Source organism: Haliotis asinina, chromosome 16 (genome assembly GCF_037392515.1).
Source record: "Haliotis asinina isolate JCU_RB_2024 chromosome 16, JCU_Hal_asi_v2, whole genome shotgun sequence".
NCBI lineage: Eukaryota > Metazoa > Mollusca > Gastropoda > Lepetellida > Haliotidae > Haliotis > Haliotis asinina.
The window spans coordinates 12,723,262-12,746,409 of NC_090295.1; the positions used below are offsets into that span (position 1 = coordinate 12,723,262).

The following is a 23,148-nucleotide window of genomic DNA, read 5'->3' on the forward strand; positions in this document are numbered from 1 at the left end:
TGATTATGAAATCAATTCCCTTCATAAGTATGCAATGAAAGGTAAAGAGATCGCTTTTTCAGTAAAGAAGTATTAGAAAATGGACGTAAGGCTTGTCCAAATTAAGACTTGACCTGATTTATATATTTTTAACAATTTCCGTATAAATATTGTTTGAGTGAGACATTCTGCCATCAGATATATTTCAATCGCATTTGAACTGACTTTATTATCTAAAAACAATGATAATGAATCATGAAACGTTTTGACAAACTCGCACCTGGTCAATTAATATTCATAATAGTTTTGTCTATAAAAACGACACAAACCAATACAATGAACACGACAATTCCTTTAAATAGTAGTATGTGTGTCCCTACATTTGATAAAATGTACAAATCATTTTCATTAATATTATCCGTTTTACTTATAAGTTGGAATTAAATCGCTGTTTATTAACCTGTTGATATGAAACTGCAATATTTGTCCCAACGTATTGAATATTGCACGTCACGGGAACTAAAGCACATGCTGCAGCAATGGCTACGTGTGATCTTCCAACACTTGTGTAGAGGCTTAAAATGTGGTATAATACACTTACTGAGTCAATTCCCCATGTAAATATTATTCAAACAATCAAAAGCTTTCAAAAAATAAAAACAGATACCTTATATCCACACATGATATGGTGTTGAACATGGATATATGTAGATACTGAAATCAATTTCATGAAAAAATATCTGAACGATGCGCAAAATATACATGACAATACTAAAAGTGCAATCGGAATGGTATGGGCATTGTGTTTACTCTTGTTCAACCGACCTTCATCTCAAAGAAATTGCCTAACATGTGCAACAATGTTGACGTGTGACATCACTACTGATGACCGATTTCTTTCAAAATGGCGGCTTCGCTGACAAGGTTACACAGGTTTTTGCGACGACTTTTTGCTTGATTCAGGGATCTTTTGTGTATAAATGTGAGATGTTAGTAATCAGAATTATTCTGACTATCTGTGTATTGTTATATCGTTTATATTGTAAATGACAGAAGAAGCCAGAAATGTCGACAAGTAGATCTACCGTTGTCTTTTGCGTGATTTTGCGCCAGTCATGGCGTCAGGCTGCACTAAATGTTTTACATTTTCTTATGAATTATCAAATGATTGCATTGTATCTATTTTTCATTTGCTGTTTCTTGCTACGATATTCTTTCCCTGATTATTCTAAGCGTATTGAGCCACTATACGCAATGATTAGACGGTTGGATGCTGGAAAATTTCCCAAAACGCTAAGCACTGTAAAATCAGAATTCTTCTTTGTTTACATTTCAAACAAGCGCTGTCTTTCGAACACAGTGTTCGTTTTCATACCAAGCATATTTCGTTTCGTTTTATCTAGACAGTTGGTATTGGTGATAAAGACCATTTGTAATTTCATTCTAAGATGTTTGGGGAATTCATTGATTCATTTGTCGCACCTAACTATGAAATATACGTGCTGTAATAGGCGTCTCAATACCGGCCTTCTCGAAACGTGATTTTGTAAACACTAACCAATATGGCGGAAAGCGCACTTCGGCGTTCGTGTACGTGTATTTTCTAAAACATCCCAACCGATTCTGGGTTCATCGGCGACGTTTCAGAATTATCATTAGATGAAAACTTGATTTCAGTGATCATTAATGTGCTATTTTTGAAATTCAATACTCCCAGTAATTATCCGATTATCAGCATTTCAAAACATACAGCAAACAACGCTTTGAATCGCAATATGGTATAGTGTGAAAATGGCGAAATTTACGATTATGCCTATTATGAAAGGCAGTTTTAAGCACTTTAGCTTGGTCTGAGGTAAAAGTGGGTGCTATCAGGAAACAGGGAATTTTCCGTAGAGTTCAAAACTGTGAAGTATGTATATATGTGCGTGGTACTTTGCAGTGGCCACGGGAGATGTTGGCGACACCACTGTCTGCGTTGTTGCCGATGTTGACGTGTAAGGACAGGTCCTAACAAAGGTGTTCTTGCACGAATACCAGCCTCACGTAAGCGGTTTCTCACAGTCTGGTCAGAAACTGCTCTGAGTCCTGGCACTAACGATATTGTGGAGAATGCTGTGGTGAACCTGTTCCGCAAACGTCGCCACCGAATAAACCTGTCCTGAGCGGGCGTGGTCACACGGCTCGACCTCACCTCGGGCGATCACGTGGTAACCCTTGCTGCTGGTAGCTATGCCAAAGTCTTGCCATGGTACTCTGTGACACATTAAGTTGCCTTGCAATCGCAGACTGAGACTCCCCAGCCTACAAATGACCAATCGCATTGATGCGCTGAGCCTCAGAAAGTCTAGGCATGATGTTAACACCAAATTTAAGATTGTCAACTGTCGCAAGAGCATTGAACCCCCAGACCCTTTTTGGAAGAATGAACAAATCAAACCTTCAGTATAAAGTATAAACGCAATAATACAAAGACCATGAAATGTTTGTTGCACACAACGTTCATCATAGATATACTGTTTGCACAGACACCAGTGATTCATATTCGAAATACTACCTATGCGTTTCATTATTTGTGTGTGTGTGTGTGTGTGTAGTTTATGTAAAGGGCCCTCTGTTACGGTTAAGAATTTGCCGTGACAAACGGTGTAAGAAATTCCCTGTGAACCAGCAAAACAGAACATAGACAAGTAAAAAAACATTCGAATTTTGTATTATTTGGTAAAGAGAGCAGGTTATACAAAGTCACAAGTCAATTTCAAGATACTGATTTCAAATTCAATACAAATGAGACAAAATCTAAGGCAATGGGTCACGAAATATAATATAGCAAACTCACCAGTTATGCAGAATGTAAACACAGGGAGCGGTATGACAGGCGTTGACGGGTTTGTTGGCGATGTAAACTCCAGTGAATGTCCGTGTGTGTCCCAGTCTCAACACGGCAACTAGCTTTTATACATATACTCAGTCAGTTCGGGCACATACGACCATCGCCAACACTGTAGAAATCTCTAGCAGTCTCCCGGAACTAACAAAATAGAAAACCAAGGGCAGATAATGTCCGGACAGCCTGCTACCAAATTCTTAAAAATGCTGACCATCTGTTATACGAAATGTGACCCATCATAATTATTATTCAAAATACTAAACGTTGTGACCCAATAATAATTATTACTTAATAACAAAATATGCAGAAAATACACACTCGTAACACCTATCAAATCTATATGTCTTCAGATTTATACCACTTGAGGACAATTAATCTAAATAAAGAGCCCAGTGAATCTGAAAAAAAAATGTTTTGGGTTATAATAGTTGGCGACAGTTTGTTTAGATAAGACCTTGTAGGCCCATTACCAAAAAACTCTGTCCAGAAAAATACTAGTTGGTGACGTCACCACTTTAAATAAACTGCAGTATCAGTCACTCGTGAAGTTTGGTAATAATGTTTAATGATTAATTTTGTTTATATACACTATTACCTTTACTTGAAACACACTCTTTTGGGACAGTAGCCTTGTGGTTAAAGCGTTCGCTCGTTATGTCTTAGACCCGGGTTCGATTCATCAGATGGGTACAGTGTGTGAAACCCATTTCCGGTGTCCCCCGCTGTAACATTGCTAGAATATTGCTAAATTGGAGTAAAAATAAACTCACTCGCTCACTCACAGCCTTCTGTTTGGAAGAGACCATATTGTCAATAGAGACACGTATTAATAATTGTTTCTTAGATATCGTGCGGAAGTATTTGTTGTGTATAGTGTTTGTAGTTCATGGATATTATTCTATCATTTCTTAATGTTGTCTTTTAGCGGCATTTAGTAGTTGTAAACATGACCAAGATCTTTCATGGATAAATCTTCTTATTAATTATTTGAAACACAAAATCGGGGTCATTTTAGACCCCTTCATCAGGTGAACTGTGAGTTGATGCTGTGACAGCATCATAAAGAATTAAAGAATTAAATAGAAGATTTATCCATAAAAGATCTTGCTCATTTCTTAATGTTGTCCATAACCAGTTTCCCATACTAATCCATTAAAACTCTTTCCAACCGATATTTTTGTATCCCACTGCATTCTTGTGACGCAAGGTACTTATTTTCATGTGCGAGATAGTATTGGAACTCATCCAAATGTAATCCTGAGTAAACATGACGTTAATTCATTACATTTTCGACCGGGTCCTGTTTTGAAACGTTTTTTGGTCCAAATCTACTTCGATAATGTAGTAACAATTGTAGATTACTTGCATGATAGACCGACACATGTACAAAAGTTGACCATGGGTAAGATCTATTCATAAAAGGAGCGATGAGGTCATTCTGGTACGACACAGCTCTGACACTTTGTGGGAAATGCCCCCAGGAGATCATTGATAAGGTGACCTATAATGTGGATACTGCTGAGACGTCTGAAAATGTGGAGCGGGATACTACCTGATTAATTGCCATGGACGGAATAGAACAAAATCTCCGCGAAATCTAAGAAGTCCTGCTCTTGTTGCTTATAAAGACATGTCTCCAGCTGGTTTTCTGCCCTAGTGTCGTGTATGGCTCCACGAAAAGGCATGTTATAGATGTTTTGTGTCGTCATGTGGTAAATAGTATGCAGTTTGGTTTGGCTCTCGAATGGCTTGAACAGACTAAGTACTGTGACATTTTTTCTTTTATTTCAAAAGCCTCGTGTCATGCTGATCTTCTGATTTTATATTGAACGAGTCTTCGGTGTGACGAGCGAACTGGGGTACCCCATTTGCCCCTGCTGTTTCAGAAGGGATAGAATAGGTCTTCAGCAACCCGTGCTTGCCACAAAAGGCGACTATGCTTGTCATAAGAGGCGACCAACGGGATCGAGTGGTGCGGCTTGGTTGACACATGTCATATGTTCCTAATTGTGCAGATCAATGCTCATGCTGTTGATCACTGGATTTTCTAGTCTTGACTTGATTATTTACACATACAGCTGGAGTATTGCTGAGTGCGTAAAATTAAACCCACTCACTCACTACCGTTTCAGAAAGAAAAGTGCCTAAAGATGTTGGTGTTTTGCTAAAACATGCATAAACTCTACATGGCAACCATCTATTGATTCTGAAAGCTAGTATACTTCTTCAAGTACTGAAACAGATAGCAAATTTCACATTTCTGCAAAGTCGAGTGTACAATATCGATTATATAATATACTTATGAATCACTAATCACTATTACATTCTTAAAACATCCTCAGACTTTTGAATGATCTTCATCATTTTTGAAAAATACAACGTGATAATTAGGTACTTACGTTCTTCCAGAGGACTGCATTTTTAGGGTAGTATTGACAATAAAATACTTCGAATGTTTTACCTACTGACATTAGTGTTTATGTGTCAACGGACACTATGAAATCTACCGAGCTTTATCTCTTCCAACTGATTTAACAATAGAATATATGAAGCAGTCGATGAACGGTTATTAACTGTTAGGTGTGCCTGCCACACTATCACACTTAACAGCATTTGCTTCAAGTACTATCCTTTTCATGTACTTGATTTGCAGTCATGAAGAGATTTATTGAAATTGCTGAATTAGGAGACAGCCGTACTGTGTTGGAAAATCAGAGGTATATAACGAAATTGTAATAGCTCTAAATTTGATTTAAAACCGAACGCGCAGCTGAAGTGTTATATACCTCTGAATGACTTTGATTAACCAATCACAATCCAGTATTTACTGAAGTCATGGTAGAATAGACGTTAATACCAAGACTGATTTGTAACCTGGCCAAACTGTGTTGTGTGTTCGTTCAATATAAAATCATAATGTTTAAATCACTAATTATATTTTATTTACACAGCTGTCTCAGCAGATCCGCTTGTTGTGAGTGAGTGAGTATGGTGTTTCACCATTAGCAATATTCCAGCAATACAACACCGGAAATGGGCTTCACACATTGTACCCATGTGGGGAATCGAATGACGATTGGCTTGTCGAGCGGACGCTTTAGCCACTAGGCTAACTGTGTGTTCGAATGAGACGTTATTTCCATGTAAACATGTTACCCTAGCTTTTGCCTCTCACCGTTCTTGATATTCAGTTTAACACTTGGTCTCATCGCCGTTTGACACTTATTCTTAAACACATCCTCAGTCATCGTATGTGCCCTGGATTATCGACAACAATGGTGAGCGGCACATACAAACATACGTGTACTCATGACACAGTCTCAATCATACAATCAACTCATCTTTAAGAAGAGATTTCACGCTGATACTTAAAGGGTTATGTCGTTTCCCTTTATATCTAAGTTGATGTATACCATGAACTCTCAGTCTGCAGTAGCGTCGTTTTGGAAGAAAGGTGCACAAATCTCTGACTCAGCAGATTTCTGCAGGGCAACTCTTAAGCCCCTGGAAAAAACACCTCAGAATGAAATTGTCGATGCGAGCAGGTATTTATGAAAAATATTTAAATGTATGACTCGTGATCGTGGAAGATTGGTACTCATAAAGATTGATTGTGTAATATATATATATATTCTCCCGTGACTTAAATACTGGATTGTGATTGGTTAATCAAAGTCATTCAGAGGTATATAACACTTCGGCTGCGCGTTCGGTTTTAAATCAAATTTAGAGCTATTATAATTTCGTTATATACCTCAGATTTTCCAACACAGTACGGTTCTCTCCTAATTCGATGATATAAATATAACAGTAATATTACAATGTGTCTTTTATTACTCGCGCGTGGAGGATACTGCAGAATATACACTGGTGTATTACCGCCAGTGTATGACGTCATACAGTTCTGACGTCACAATGCTTTTGCCTCTGTCGCAGTGCTTGACTCGCGGAAAATTGTAGGCAGTTTCTATCAATTTATGTTGGAGAGCAGTAAATAAGAATACTAAACTCACTTCCATGAAATACAATTTTTAAATGAAATCGTGAAAGATTAAGTATCAAACTCACTTTCACTTTCGCTCGTTTGATGCCAGATCTTTAACTCGTTTGATGCCAAATCCTTAACACGTTTAATAAATGTGGTATTGCATGGAAGGTCGTTTCGCATCCTCTATGCAAGTCACACTGTGAGACTTTCATTCTGACATTGGTATAACACGCTAGTGATACAGCGTATTTCCATTGATAACAACGTTTCAAGGTTCACCGTGACGTCCACAGGCCCCCACTGCGGGTCAGACAAAGTCCTGGTCTACTATCCAACCCCTACTATTTAACATGTCAAGGCGCAGCACAGGACTGATCGATAACGGGACAATTACGCACATATCGTGGCTATGTATGGATCAATGCACAAGTAACTGTGATATAGTAACAGCTATTTCGTAAGTATTTATATGTGTGGATCACAGCACAAGCAACTGGTATACAGTACCAACGATTAACCCCATTTAAAGTAAATGTGATCGCGTCCTTATTGAGATTTTATATCAGGTTGTTTTGAAGAAGAAAGAATGCAAACGTCGTTTATGATTGTCGGTTGTTCCCCTCTATGCCTGTTTTGACATCTTGTGCCTAACAATCTGTCCATTTATAGCGCTAAATTCCAGATTTGCTTATCAACAAACACAAGACATTATTACCCGGGATAACATGACTGCCTACAATGCGCTAGAAAATTTGAGTCACATGACCTATCCCACCGGGTACCCATTTTCTGCTGGGTGAACAGCAATACTGTCAAAATCATTTCCTATCAGGCGTATGATATATTTAATTAGCCCCGCATTAATTTCGTCTTCCCTTTACGTGTATACATTATGTTTACATACAAAACAGTACACCGGTATGATTGAATATCAAATCATATATTCCCATTGTGTAAATACATGAATACATGAAGTGGTCAAAAGATGGCGAGGTATCAGGAAAAGGTCCTCTGAAAAAAAGGACACGTGTTTTTATTATAAGTATTCATAGCGCTGTCACAGCGTCATTACGTAATGGCCGACCAGAAGCGTCGCAAACAATCTTTTTTCGTGTAAGCCCGATAGGTAGCAAAGCTTTATATTTACACAGTATTGAAGGCTTGGTGAACCTTTTGGGAACGACCATGTATAAGCCCGGGCTTTTTCAGAATCATACGACCCTGAAGTGAAGTGAACAGTGAACACCGACCATGATGGATTATGCATGAATCGTAAGATAAATAGCATTATTTTTATAGGAACATCCATGTGATATGATTGTCATTGTTATGACTACTTAATACGCTTGTAGATAACACTGAAATGTAATATGCGTAATTTTCACGAAAGTGTATGCGTTGATTGCACACAGCCTTTGGCGGCGACCTGTTTTTGACTCTTGACCAGACAATCAAGAAATGGGCGACAAGTGACACGACTGTACTGATAATGTCATCACATTTTGACTCTTAGCAACGGGGGTACACATACCATTATATTTTACAACCAAACTGCGCCATGCTAGTAGCCACCTTCAGAGTCCCAGAAACCACCATCCCTACTGTCGTAGACACCATACTCGCCGTCGTAGCCACCATCCCTGCTGTCGTAGACAGCATACCCGCCATCGTAGCCAGCATCTCTGCCGTCGTAGGCAGCATACCCGCCGTCGTAGCCTCCATCTCTGCCGTCGTAGGCAGCATACCCGCCGTCGTAGCCTCCATCTCTGCCGTCGTAGACAGCATACCCGCGGCCGTAGCCTCCATCTCTGCCGTCGTAGGCAGCATACGCGCCGTCGTAGCCTCCATCTCTGCCGTCGTAGACACCATACCCGCCGTCATGGCCATCGTAGCCCGTAAGGGTGTCATAAAGTTTTCCTACTTGGCTAAAGGTTCTACGTTTGACGTCCTTTCCGTAGACTTTCAGATTGCCATTAAATTCCAACTGAAGGCCATTCTGGTCGCCAGTGCGGTCGTAAGGTTGATCTCTGGGATAACTTTCAGAATCCCATGTGTTGTATGGGTAATAGTTTCGTGGTTGTCTGACATCTAAGTATGTCTCTCCACCACCATAGTAACCATCGTCCATCGAGGTTGCGGCTGTCAACGCTAAGCAGGGGGCGACAACCAGGACCCAGAGCCTCGTCATGTTCTGCGGACGTGAGAGATACATTGTTAGCAACAATTTGCTCCAACGCTGAGTGAGCGAGTGAGTTGGGTTTTACGCCGCTTTTAACCATATTCCAGCAATATCACGGCGGGGGGCATCAGAAATGGCCTTCACACATTTTACCCATGTGGAGAATAGAACCCGGGTCTTCGGTGTGACGAGCGAACACTTTAACCACAAGGCTACCCCACCGCCCCTTTAACGCTGAAAACGTTGCTAAACATCTGACCTCTGGTCCACCATTTTGTCTTTTTGTCGGTTTGCTGAAGAGGACGACATTTTTAAATACTGAGATATGAGTAAAGTGCCTTTGTGGCAACATACAAATTTCGAAATACCGTGTTTATAAATGCTAGTTTACTCTAATAATTCTTTAATGGTACTGATTTGAAAATCTGGTATAAAGCTATGTTTTTCTTTGAATACATGAAACAGTTCATATATGATAATTCCTGAAAGTTAAATCAATTTATTTTGCACAATTCTAGATTTGATCCATCAGTCCTTACCTGAGTTTACAAATTATTAACTGGTATATGGATGCCTCACTAATTGAGTCCATCAAGCATCGTGTGACCTATGTTGTCTAAACAGACAATGCCGCGAAGGCTTGTCTCCGTTACTCCATTTCAATGTTTTTATATCAAATATGTACAGGCGATGTTTACTTACTGCGGGTTTCGATCTGCCCGGTGTTTACAAGAAGAGAATCAATGACTGTGGCTTTTAAGATACTCAAATATATCATGGTAATTAGGATTCTGAATAACGTGTCTTTCTCCAGGCGTGAACATGACCTTTGAGTACGAGCCAGAGGGTATTTCAACTGTTTTCCGATAAGCTCTCAGATTATACGTTGCGTTGATTTGTATTTGCAAAAAGAATGCCGTTATGCGAGTGGGACTGTGTGTGTGTCCATGAAATTCAGTCGAAACCGGCTCGCCGTTGTACAACGTTAACACGTATCAGTTCTGCACGATGATATAACTCGGACGTATGTTTGTGTACTCGAATGTATAAACAATCCTGTTGGAGTTATAGACGAAAAGCTACGTTATAGGACTTACACTTGATCGTTTACAATTTAGTAAACGATCACCTGTGAAGGTCCCGGGATAGAATAGGCCTTCAGCGACCCATGCTTACCATAATTTCGACTATACTTGTCGTAAGAGGCGACGAACTGACTTGGGTGCCACATGTCATCGGTCCCCGATTGCGCAGATCGATGCTCATATTGTTGATCAATGGATTGTCTAGTCCAGACTCGATTATTTACAGATCTCCGCAATATAGCTGGAAGAGCTTGAGAGCGATGTAAAACTAAACTCACTCTCTCACTGGCAACCAATCCCATTCTGATCAAGATCAAGGGTTCAAATTCAAAATGACTAAAATATTAGGTAACTCAGAGTGTGTCAAATGTCTGTAAGCTATTATAACTGTAAGTGCGTAGTTATATTATACATTCCTGGGCCCCGTTCCTCAAGGCGACCGTAGTGCTACGAATGTCGTAAGTCTGTGTTAAAGTATGGGAGTTACGACTGTCGTAAGTCTATGCTAAAGTATGGAAGTTACGACTGTCGTAAGTCTATGTTAAAGTATGGAAGTTACAACTGTCGTAATTCTATGTTAAAGTATGGGAGTTACGACTGTCGTAAGTCTATGTTAAAGTATGGAAGTTACGACTGTCGTAAGTCTATGTTAAAGTATGGGAGTTAAGAATATCGTAAGTCTATGTTAAAGTATGGAAGTTACGACTGTCGTAATTCTATGTTAAAGTATGGGAGTTACGACTGTCGTAAGTCTATGTTAAAGTATGGAAGTTACGACTGTCGTAAGTCTATGTTAAAGTATGGGAGTTACGACTGTCGTAAGTCTATGTTAAAGTATGGGAGTTAAGAATATCGTATCGCTACGATCGCCTTGAGGAACAGGGCCCAGGTTACGTGTGAGCTTGTATTTCGTTCGTCCACCTATTTCTCGCACATTCCATTTCTTGACGTTGCTTTTCACTTTGACAGCTGTGGACACGGAAATCGTTGCTTATGTTTTAAGGTAGCTGAAGGTAGCTGATCTTCTAGTATTCATATGGTGATCCATGATATTATTTACAGTTCTACTAGTTACGAATGATGCACTTTGGCACTTCGACAAAGCCTAACAATTTCCTAAAGTTTTCTTCGAAAGAAGTCATACACTTTTTCGCAAACACCTGGTGTTCATCATGATTTTCAGTGGTCACCGGTATAGCAGGATATAGTGAATAAAATGCATGAAAACAGTGTGTTCACAGCAATGTCCAAGACATCAGAAGAAGGTGTTGACGGAGGAATCCCTGATGTACAAATACGGTGTTAGCGAAAGGGTCCATGATATCAAAATAGGGTGTTAACTGAATGGGGTGTTAACAGAAGTGCCCCTGATATCAGAATGGGGTGTTGACAGCAGTATCCCTGATATCAAAATGGAGCGTTAAAGAAGGATCCTTGATATCAAAATAAGGTGTTAACGGATGTACCCCTCATATCAGAATAGGATGTTAACGGAAGTATTGCTCATATCAGAATACTAGGGTGTTAACTGAAGTAGCGCTGATATCAGACGAAGATATAACGGACCTCGACATAAAATATAGAAATACGGTGTTATTAAAGTTTTGAATTAATATGTATTTGTAAATGACAGTTTCTTTTGAAACAAGAAATTGGAATTCAGTGTAACCAGAGTTGTTTGTGGCGTCGATTTTCATTTTCACACTTTCACACACATTCGGATCGGCTTAAAAGTAGGTCATTATGCAGGTTTGTTTCGGTTTGTTTTTTATGACATGCATACCACGTTTTATTACTCTTTACCTATGTTTTATGTGTATGTTTTATTGATGAGGCGTTACTCACTAACTCTGTGCTACAAGCCTTGTTTGTTTAAAATGAGGAAAGAAAACCGGCAGTGCACTAACTCATCATTAGTGATAAAATCAGTCCCCTGACTGAATAATTTACGGACAAATAGAGCCATTTGATTGCTTACAGATAACGTGGACTGAGCGCCATTCGTAAATTATTTGTATATAAAGTATAGACATTAACATACTTTGAAGGAAAAGATGCTTCGTCATAAATGAGGTATGCCCCAGGGTGCCCGAGTTTCATATCACACTTGCTATAACCTTGTGTTCAGCACTAAACCAATGCAACTATTTTGAAAGCAGGCTATTGCAGATCATTGCGTTTATACACAGGTAAGTCCATTTCAGCGTTCGAAATGCATCATTCAGATAATATATCTAATATTTTCATTTGATGATGATGTAGTGACATTAATGTGGTTGTAAAATCACAAAAATCACAGTGATACTATTTAGCAAGCACTAGTTTTATTTCATTTGTATGCAATAATCTTGATAACCTTTGATATGAAAATGTTAACTTGAAGGAGGTGAACTCTCACACAGGGATTGCTGTCCAAGGTCTGGGCGTGTGTGTGTGCACGTGCGTCTCTCTCTCTCTCTCTCTCTCTCTCTCTGCGTGTGTGTGTGTGCGTGTGTGTGCAGGGATGAGGGATGGTGCTTAGTCAAAACATTTCAATTTAAATCTCAGACAACTGTTGCCACAATTTTGTATGTAAAAACATGATCACTGTCGAAAAACATGTCAGCATGTATACAGTTACATTTGGTATATGGATGCAGGTGTGCTGATGATATGTTATTTATCCTGAAATAAATCGATTTGTCGATGCCAAGTAGTACATGTTTTTAAACAATATGTGTAAATGTAACTTTTAATGATCGTTGATCCTCAGTGACAGATAATGAGTAATATGTCGCTAGATATCACCACAGTGACAAAGACATCAAGAAACTGAGAAATTAGTATCTGTAGTGTCATTGTGATGTACTTCCAGGACTATGGATCTGCGGGCTGTAGCTCTCGTCGTCGTTCTCACGGTCGCAGTTACTGCGGCACAGAACCTAAACTACCGTACAGATCCTGACTGTGGAAAATGGCCGCCAAAATTCGACATTTTAAACGAATTTGCTCAGGACAACATCAAGCCTATTGAACCTAACTGTCAGGAGAGCAAACCGAAACTCTATCCAAGACCAATGAGGTTTTACCCAAGACGACCTTTCTACAGGAGGGGGTACAAGTATGACACACCCCGCCTGAGAGTACCCCCACGGGCATGGTGAGGAAGAAGAAGGACTTCGCCTTTATATGTCTGGCACATTCAGACTGTAATAAAAAAAACTGTCAAAATGTGTGATCTTTTATTTGTATACAGTTGTTGATGCCAACACGCTATTGCATGGAAATCGGAAAAAATAGCGCTAATATAGTTGTAAGTACCATACAATTAACATTTAACTTGCAACTATCTTAGCGGTGAGGGAGCTTCAAACTCTAGACCCTGGTGTTCAATTGCCTCGTTGCCTTAGATGACAATAGGGTGACGTGACACGTGTTCAATGCAGCATTGAACATTCCTGCATATATTTAACTATACGTGTTTCTGGGCTTAGCTGTTATATAACCAGCCACCAGCTGTTTCTTTTGTTATGTCTTGGGATACTATTAGAATTTAGGATATTACATTTATGATCTTGAACTTAAACCTCACCACCAAAGAAGAAATGATGTCTTATTTTTCCTCTCAACTACAGTGTGTGCGCGCGCGTGCGTGCGTGCGTGCGTGCATGCGTCTGTGTGTCTGTGGTGCTTCAGCGAAAGTTTCTATTGCACACAATAACAAGTATGCAATTTTCTTAAGACATCCCACAATTTGATGTAATTTACGTTATCAGTAGATCTAAGTAATGAAGTAAGGAGATGTTTGAGTGACATCTTCTATGTTCTGGGTATGAAAAGGATTTTATATCTCATTTGATTTAAATTCGATCATTCAGAGCACACCCTCCTGCATTCTCTTCCCACAGAGGTTATTCCTATCATATTTTCCTATATATGTTACCTCAGCTCTAACACGGTCATATTTCCCGGTTCTCGTAAAATCCCACCCAGATTGTACAAAACATCGCAATACGAGATTTGTCACTTCTTTCTATCCAATCAAAATACGTCTTCCACCGACTTAGATCCAATGTGGCGGCCGCCGTGGAGTTATCTGATCAGCATGCGAAGGATAGATTCAGCATTTCGTGTTTAACAGAAAATCAGAAACTGGCAATAGAGAGTGCACTAATCAACGAGAATGTTTGTTGATCTACCACACACGACATTTAATGACTGGCATGGCCGTAGTCAGCGAGCGCGATTTACAAACCGCCGACCTAAAGCTTGAATCACCGCGGTGGTGCGGCCAACCAGTCTTGTACGCCTAAGACATGAGCTTACTCTATATGTGAGTGATTCCAAGGTGACACGCTGTGATATAACTGAAATATCGTTCGTGGCGGCGTGCAACTGTTACATCTATAATTGAGTGAGTGAGTGAATTAATTTTACGCCGCTTTTTGAAATAGTCCAGCAATATCTCTTTGGGCACCATTAATCGGCTTCTCAAACATAAAAAGTGTCAGAAAAAAGAGCACAGCAATTTTTATAATCTTTATTAATCTCGCTAATTTGACAGTTCACTCAACTGTAAAAACGACACTGCCCCTAAGTTGATGTTGAAGCTCATCTGTGGATAAACGGAGAAATATGAGCGTGAGTGAGCTTAGTTTTACACTGCACTCAGTGATATTAAAGCTATATGACAGCGGTCTGCAAATGATCGAATCTGGACCAGATAATTCAGTGATCAACAACATGAGCATCGACCTCCGCAGTTGGGAACCGATAACATGTGTCCACCAAGTCAGCGAACCTGACCACCCGATCCCGTTAGTCGCTTCTTACGACAAGCATAGTCGCTTTTTATGTCAAGCATGGGTTGCTGAAGGCGTATTCTCCCCCGGGACCTTCACAGGTCCAGAAGAAATATTCACAGTTTAGTAAATTTGCACAATTACAAGGTAAGTACCTTCTGTTCATGTGTACATGTAACACAGAATCAGGGGCCCGTTTCACAAAACTCTCGTAAGCCTAAGATCTCGTAAGTTTTCTCGTAGCATCCGTAGCTCCCGTGTTACAGTATAGGAGGTACAATGGCTACGAGAAAACTAACGAGATCTTAGGCTACAAGAGTTTTGTGAAACGGGTCTCTGCCCGATATATCGAAACTTTTAACAATTTTATAAACAATTTCAAAAGACGTTTATAAAATACATATGTACACGAAATAGTTATTACATCATTCACATTAATGTAGCATATTGTAACAACTGAAGGAGGTATTACAAATGCTACGGATCGTAATGCTTCAAGCATCCAGGTGCTCACAAAAGTCCTGGGGTCGATTTTGGATGTACACGTACCATTTCTTTCTTTACAGGTATGCCGCTCCGTTAAATATTCTCCTGCGGGGATAGTACGGACGCTGATGTTCTGACTTTGGACTTCTGTCCTTCTGGCTCTCGAACTTCTCAAGAGCAATGGCGGACCTGGGTTTATAGGGCTTCTCTCCAGGGCATGATGATATAGCTTCAGTAGTTGTCACAGCTTCGGTAGTTTGCAGAACACATGCCAAGACCAGCACTGCCAAGGTACACCACACTTCAAACTTCATAATCTGTCGAAGAAAATCTTTTTTTAAATGATTAGCTGTAATCACTGTAGATAGACGTTAATGTTCAGGAACCAATCCTTGTAAGAAGCGACTAAAGGGATCGGGTGGTCAGGCTGGCTGACTTGGTTGGCACGTGTTATCGTAACCCAACTGTGTAGGTCGATGCTTATGCATGGATCACCGGATTGTCTGGTTCAGACCACCGCCATACAGCTGGAATGCTGCTGTGTGCGCCGTAAAACTAAACTCACTACTACTATGTTTGTCAATCAACACCTGGAGGCTGAGAATAAAGCCGATCCTTCATATTGAAGACATTTTGCAGCTTTCGAACCGTGTAGATAATGAGGTTCATCGAGTAAATATCTGTAACATCTATAGAGGATACTAAACTCGCTTCCGTGTAATACCATTTTTATTAAACGAGTTAATGATTTGATACTAAATCTTTAACGAGTTTAATAAAAATGATATTTCACGGAAGCGAGTTTTGTATTCTGTTTATTGCTCGCCAACATAAATTGACAGAAACTGCCGCGAAAAACGCTACAGTGTGAGGACTCTCAGCTTTCCTCGAGTCAAGCAGGGTCTAGTAAAATTGCGACATTGGCATTAGCATTGTGACGTCACAACTTTGAACCATTTTGACGTCACACGTCAAGCGGTATTACACTAGTACGATATTGCCGTAACAATATTACACTGCAGTATCTTCAACGGGCGAGTAATAATTTATTTTATCAAAATATAATGAGTGGGCTAGTATGGTTTTATGCCACTTGGAGCAATATTGCGGGGAACTCCAGAAATGAGCTTTACACACTGTACCCATGTGGGGAATCGAACCCGGGTCGTCAGCTTGACGAGTAGACGCCATTAATATGAACTACCCCAGTGTCCCCAACTGTCTGATAATGATTGCGATCTGAAAGGTCATGGATTTTATGAAGCCGCGTTTTAAGTTCATTTCTCAGACAAATGTATGCCTAAGAGTTTGTAAATGACTGTTGCTTTTCGCCGTTGTTTGTAATCTTCCACAATATCACGAAGGTCTAGAAATAAAATCGATTCTGGTAGAAACCTGCAGCTAGAAGCCAGTGATCGGTGACATACAAACCAATCAAAGACCTTGGAAAACAATCTCATCCGATTTACAAGAAACAGGGCTATATTCTGAGTAAGAAGGCCTACTATATGCGCAAGGTTTGTTCAAACATCTGTTGCCTCAGTTTGAAATTACATGTTGAACATATGTAGATGCAATATGATCATTAGCGAACCAGTTTACGATGAAACTGATGGTGCCAAATTGAATGCATGACAGCACCTGAATGCATGACAGCACCTGAATGCATGGCAGCACCTGAATGCATGGCAGCACCTGAATGCATGACACTTTTTATGGAAACGAAGAATAATAATAGGAGTTGTTATTCATAAAACGCGTTATGTATTAATACTCGTTCAGTTTCTAAAAGCCTTTCAAGAACATCCTGGCTACCTCTGTTCCTTCATTGGGGAGTAATAAATTGCAAATATCAGGCGCACGGAATTGCCCAACGTTAAAAAAAACGTTAAACAATTCTATTTTGTTCTTCATTATTTCATATAGTTTTCACTGCTTTGTATGTTTTTACACCCATCTAAGTCTGTTTAGGTCTTAAAATTTCATTCATATTTTAGAAAGTATAAACGTGTAAAACAGTGAAATTATACAGTAACTAATTGCCAAGTAAGCCAAATGTATCATCAAACATTAAATAACTAACACCTATTTCCTTACTCAGATATAACAAATATTCACAAGGTGAACTGTTGTTTTCAAAGTTTTAACAAAAAGAAGAAAATCTGAAATAAAAAACGTATACTCATGTAAACAAATAAGGGAACATGAGAATGCGCAAGTGTTCCTTTATTCTTTTCCAGGTTTCTTCACAAGGTATGTATCACTGTGGGTGAAGTTCTGGAAGTAAATAAAGGGACACTTGTACTTTCATGTGTTCCCTTATTTCTTTCGATGAGTATATATTGTATCACACATTATTTGTTTCTGGAAACTAAATACATTTAACAATACTTACCGAAGATTATACCGAATAACTTGCCGAAGATTATGGAAACCCTGAAAATCTGTCCAAATCAGTAGATGTCTTATGCTTGCACACAAATGAGATATCGAGGTCATGTTACTTTGACAATTTGTGCCTTTCGGGCATAAACGTTTGACGTGCCATTATCCGAAGCAAATATATACACGTCAGTGAGCACGGGAACACTTAACTTATGCGCCACAGATTTGATTTGATTTGTTGACAATGTGTTTTACGTGAGTTGTATTTGCCGCAGTTTTAATTTTGTCGTATTAATAACCATAGAGAGACGAAATATTTATCAAATGATTCTATCTTCATTATCCTTCAATGAAAACAAAGCAGCTTATACTTGTGGATTTAATCCAAATAGCTCTCAGCCTTCTCATGCAGCATCCACTAGCCTCTGATACATTAACTAACTGATCGACCATAAATATAAGAAGTTCATCTTATCGCCACGCTTGAAATGATGTTCAAATGACAGCAAAACGTATATGTTTCTGGGTAATTGATACATTCATACATGAACTGTCATCAGTAAATGTTGGTATATTCCTTAATTTCTCTGAATTAATTCATGACAAACACACATCCTTGTCAACTGAATCGTAATGATGCCTTTCTTGTGCACAACTAATGGCGCTGTATTAACAGCTCGGTGTTTAGCTTCACGTAACTCGCAGTTTACCTTCAGGCAAAAATACACTTCTTCTGACCTGAGAGAAAGAAAACCGTATTGTCAGTGTTTAAACTACATGATGGAACGGAGAAGGGATATTTGCCTTGGTTGGCTTTTGATTGCTTGACTGTTACCTCCTCGCCAAGAACATGCCAAGGTTAGTTCTGTGTTCTCTTGTTGCACGAGTGATTCGCGTGGAAATACTTTTTTTAAAATATACCACTTTCTGTAAGTATGTTGTCTGTTAAAGGCCTACTGTTTAAGAGGTCTGTTCTTAAAGGGTCTTTTGGGAAATGTGTGAGTGGGTTTAGTTTTACGCCGCACTTAGCAATATTCCAGCTATATGGCGGCGGTCTGTAAATAATCGAATCTGGGCCAGACAATTCAGTGATCAACAGCATGAACATCGATCTGCGCAATTTACAAACGATGTCGTGTCAACCAAGTCAGGGCGCCTGACCGCCCCATCCCGTTCGTTGCCTCTTACGACAAGTATACTTGCCTATTATAGCAAGCATGGGTTGCTGAAGGCCTATTCTACCCCGGCCCTTCACGGGTCTTTTGGGGTAAATAACCTGTGTTGTTCTTTTGCCTCGTGCAGTTTGTTTGGGGGAGTACTAGTATTAATAGGAATGTCCGGCAACACTTAATTGTGGCAAAATGCCCCCTGTAAACAGCTTAACTTCTTAGAGAGGCATGTAAATGTTGGAATACTGACTAAGGATAAGATATGTAGATTAACAACTTCTTTATTTACAATAAGGAGTCACGTTTTGCTGTAGAATCTAATATCGTTATCAAGTAAGTGATGTGCAGAGTTGAAGATATGAAGTAGTATTCAACGATAGAACAGAGAAGCCTGTTAAGCATACACTGCTGATGGTAAACCAGATTATTGCAGCTACGTGTAGGATAACTTTTATTCATACATACTAAAGGAAATAAGTAAGGGAACTCAACTTCATGGCCGCAGCGCTATTCAAAGCTGGTGATAAAAACTAGAAAATATTAAAGGATCCTGTGTTCCCTTTCTTGTTTCTATCAGTATATCATCGCCGAACATTTTGTTGAATTTAAGAAACGAGTTTAAGTAACAACACGTCCCTTGCAACTCTATGTAGCATCAGGCTCCATACGCTGTAATTACATGCTCTAATGTCAAAAACATGATGTTTGTGTTTATGTAATCGTAACGATATAGGAAAATATAAATTAATAAATTAAGCGCGTTACACTTTTACTATCTGTTGATGTTTTGGTAACTAAGTATTATCTTTATAGCCCTTGTTAAATAAATGTACGTATTATTACGTATAGTGTTTATTGTGAATAGCTTTTTTTTTCATTGTCATTATCATTCAGTGGATGGTTAATTTTATTTTTTTCCCCTTTAGCATTTGCGAAAATGTCAAACGAAACTATCTTAACTGTTGTCAAGATTATTTAATTCAAATAGTCAAAAACCGTTGTGTCGAATCTACGATTATATCAAAGTAAAAATTGGGTTCATATGTGTTCCTTATTAGCCATCATATTGCGGTTGTTTCGAAACACAGACAACTCGAAGTGTCCCTTTAACTTCGACAGAATAGAGTTAGTTACTAGGGGCTGTGGGAACTAAAAACTGACAACGGCGGTTGGGTATACTAGTGGTTAAAGCGTTCATACGTCACGCCGAAGACCCGGGGTACAATGGAATTTGAGAAAGATAGACTGGTGCAATGTGTACAATGGGTACAATGTGTCAAGCCCATTTCTGGTGTTCCCCGCGGTGATATTGCTGAAATATTGCTAAATGCGGCGTAAAACTAAATTCACTCACTCACTCATAAACGGTATCACGATTCAGTTGCATCATGTTAGTGAACAGTGAGACAATGCTAATCACTGGTGACTCCGTTTTGTTTAATGACAAAAATGTATCTTTACATTTTTTATAAAACTACAAACTATACATGTAGAACTATTAATAATCGAAATAGCTAACATCCACTTATAAAGAGACATGCACGTGGTGTATTATGGAAAGCACAAGAAAATCCTCGTGTATTTATTATTCAGAGTGGCATTCAACTGCGAAATCAACAATATTATTGATAATTGGTGACATGCTGACTTTCAGTGTCAGTGAATTCTCATCGACCGTTTGAACATGAAACACGTGGGAGGTACTACAGGGGATATAGCACTGGAGGGTGTGAAATACCGGGCTGTTACATCAGACATTGATGCGAGGTGACAAGTGAACAGTCTTTCACGGCAAGCCATCTGTCCATCCGCTTGAGTAGTTTACCTTTATCAAGGGCAGGTAACTCAAGAATATGGCACGTCACTTTTTACACAGAGTTATCTACCCGTAACGGACTGACGAAATATAGTCAAATGAACAAGGTAATATTTATGACATATTTCGATGATACCCAACTGTTTATAATTCGGCTGATAGACCCTGAGACGGGTATGGGAACTGACCTCCCAACCTTTCATACGCAATTATGTCTTCAAAGTGACCTACGAAAGGTGAGTGCATGAGTTTAGTTTTACGCCGCACTCAGCAATATCCCGGGTATATCTTTATAGTTCTGTCTGAGAATCTGTATTGAGGACCACCACAAAGTCTTATGTCAGTCAGTATCAATAGTTATTTGTCAATCTCAAAATCGATCTTAAAAATTAATATTTTCCAGAACAAAGATAAAGGTGATCATCATTCTGCAATGTTTTCTTGTCTATGCATTGGCGGGAGTGGTTCCGTGGAAAGAAAGACTGAATCCAGCTTACCCGAAAAGTCAGCGACTGGACTACATCGGTTACCGCACGGATACTTACCCGCAAAGGTGGGGAGGTTTCAGCACCAGCAGCATGCGTGTGCGCAGTCACGATGATGGAACCAGCCGTCCATACATCGTCTTTGAAGGCACCCTGAAGATTTACCCTGGAGGAGGTGCCATTGACATGTTTCAGTACTTCGATAACCTGCTTCGAAATATTGTTGAAGTGTGAAACAGGTTTCGTCGGATATCGAATAAACGTGCATTTAATAGATACATGCTTGTTGGATTTGTTGTTGATGAAATTTACGAATTACACGTAAAGTGACGAAACCGTGAAAAATCGATGTAGAAAAATTCAAATGGTCCGGATAGTTGTATACTAATTATCTTTAGAAATGTAAGGACAAACACCAGTTCAAATTAAAAATGCGATGTCGTGACTATGTCTAACCGAATAAATAAACTGTTACTTGGATGTAAGTTTACGGATAACGTCACATGTGTTGACAGGCACAGGGACTAACACGCAGATGTAACTGCACACATACAGATATGTTCACCTACACAAAGTGTGACATATGTCTAGTCTAATCCATACCCATATCTATACTGTGAACAACACATATTGACACCTAACATTATCTGCTCTTACTGATCGTACAGTTAGATACACTCATCTACATGTCACTGTCATCATCATCATCAGCAGCAGCAGCAGCAACAGCAGCAGCAACAGCAGCAGCAGCAGCAGCAGCAACAGCAGCAGCAGCAGCAACAGCAACAGCAGCAACAGCAGCAGCAGCAACAGCAGCAGCAACAGCAGCAGCAGCAGCAACAGCAACAGCAGCAGCAGCAGCAACAGCAGCAGCAACAGCAGCAGCAGCAACAGCATCATCATCATCAGCAGCAGCAGCAACAGCAGCAGCAACAGCAGCAGCAGCAGCAACAGCAGCAGCAACAACAGCAACAGCAGCAACAGCAACAGCAACAACAGCAGCAGCAACAGCAGCAGCAACAGCAGCAGCAACAGCAGCAGCAGCAGCAACAGCAGCAGCAGCAACAGCAACAGCAGCAGCAACAACAGCAACAGCAGCAACAGCAACAGCAACAACAGCAACAGCAACAACAGCAACAGCAGCAGCAGCAGCAGCAGCAGCAACAACAGCAGCAGCAGCAGCAGCAACAGCAGCAGCAGCAACAGCAGCAGCAGCAACAGCAGCAGCAGCAGCAGCAACAGCAGCAACACCGTCATCAAATCGTTTTGACGTGGGAAAGCCAAAAGCCCATACATATATTGTTAAACATATTTCACACAAGTATGAAGGCGTTAAACGATGAGACATTTTCTCAAAATGCATAGCATTTACCTGCACAGATTATCTTACATTTACACTGGCACAGTTTACTCGTACACAAACACAAACTTACTCATTTACATACTAACAAACACCTGTATGCAGGTCACGGGCACATGTTTACACATACACAAACATATTCCTACACTAATAGATATCGACACAGAAAGAGAACGATACGGGATTCATATCAAGACTAATACATGTACATTATACCAGTCTCACGTTCTGACGATCTGCTTAGCCTCATCCATTTTTGTTAATGATCGCTTGTGTCATTATCATAGGGGTGTGGTGGGGTAGCTTAGGGGGTTTCTTTCGTCACGCCGTGTTCGATTTCTCCACATGGGTACAATGTGCTAAGCCCGTTTCTGGTGTCCCCCGTCCGACCGTGATATTGCTGGGATATTGCTAAAGGCGGCGTAAAACCATACTCACTCACTGACTTATTATTATTGTTATGGAATGTACTGTACTGACTCTCCAATATAAAACGCCATTACAAAAGAATGCTATCCTGAGAAGTGTATAGAGTGTATTATAAA

The 23,148-nt window shown here is 39.8% G+C and overlaps 1 protein-coding gene and 3 long non-coding RNA genes across 4 annotated transcripts; 2 read left to right on the forward strand and 2 right to left on the reverse strand.

Annotated features, from left to right (window-relative positions):
- Positions 1-7,778: 7,778 nt before the first annotated feature.
- On the reverse strand, positions 7,779-9,788 carry LOC137268656 (uncharacterized). The gene is made up of 3 exons (XM_067803232.1): positions 9,739-9,788; positions 8,389-9,048; positions 7,779-7,868 (listed from the first exon to the last, which is right to left on the reverse strand). Exon 2 carries the CDS (start codon positions 9,043-9,045, stop codon positions 8,419-8,421), a length of 627 nt encoding a protein of 208 aa, XP_067659333.1. The 5' UTR covers positions 9,046-9,048; positions 9,739-9,788; the 3' UTR covers positions 7,779-7,868; positions 8,389-8,418.
- A 2,445-nt stretch (positions 9,789-12,233) lies between these two features.
- On the forward strand, positions 12,234-13,331 carry LOC137268942 (uncharacterized). Its single transcript, XR_010955056.1, has 2 exons — positions 12,234-12,310; positions 12,976-13,331. It is a non-coding gene; the product is annotated as an uncharacterized lncRNA (long non-coding RNA).
- Positions 13,332-14,639: 1,308 nt separating this feature from the next.
- Positions 14,640-17,872, reverse strand: LOC137267540 (uncharacterized). Its single transcript, XR_010955007.1, has 3 exons — positions 17,784-17,872; positions 15,452-15,705; positions 14,640-14,715 (listed from the first exon to the last, which is right to left on the reverse strand). It is a non-coding gene; the product is annotated as an uncharacterized lncRNA (long non-coding RNA).
- A 694-nt stretch (positions 17,873-18,566) lies between these two features.
- LOC137267529 (uncharacterized) lies at positions 18,567-21,521 on the forward strand. Its single transcript, XR_010955006.1, has 2 exons — positions 18,567-18,631; positions 21,162-21,521. It is a non-coding gene; the product is annotated as an uncharacterized lncRNA (long non-coding RNA).
- The last annotated feature ends 1,627 nt before the right edge of the window (positions 21,522-23,148 follow it).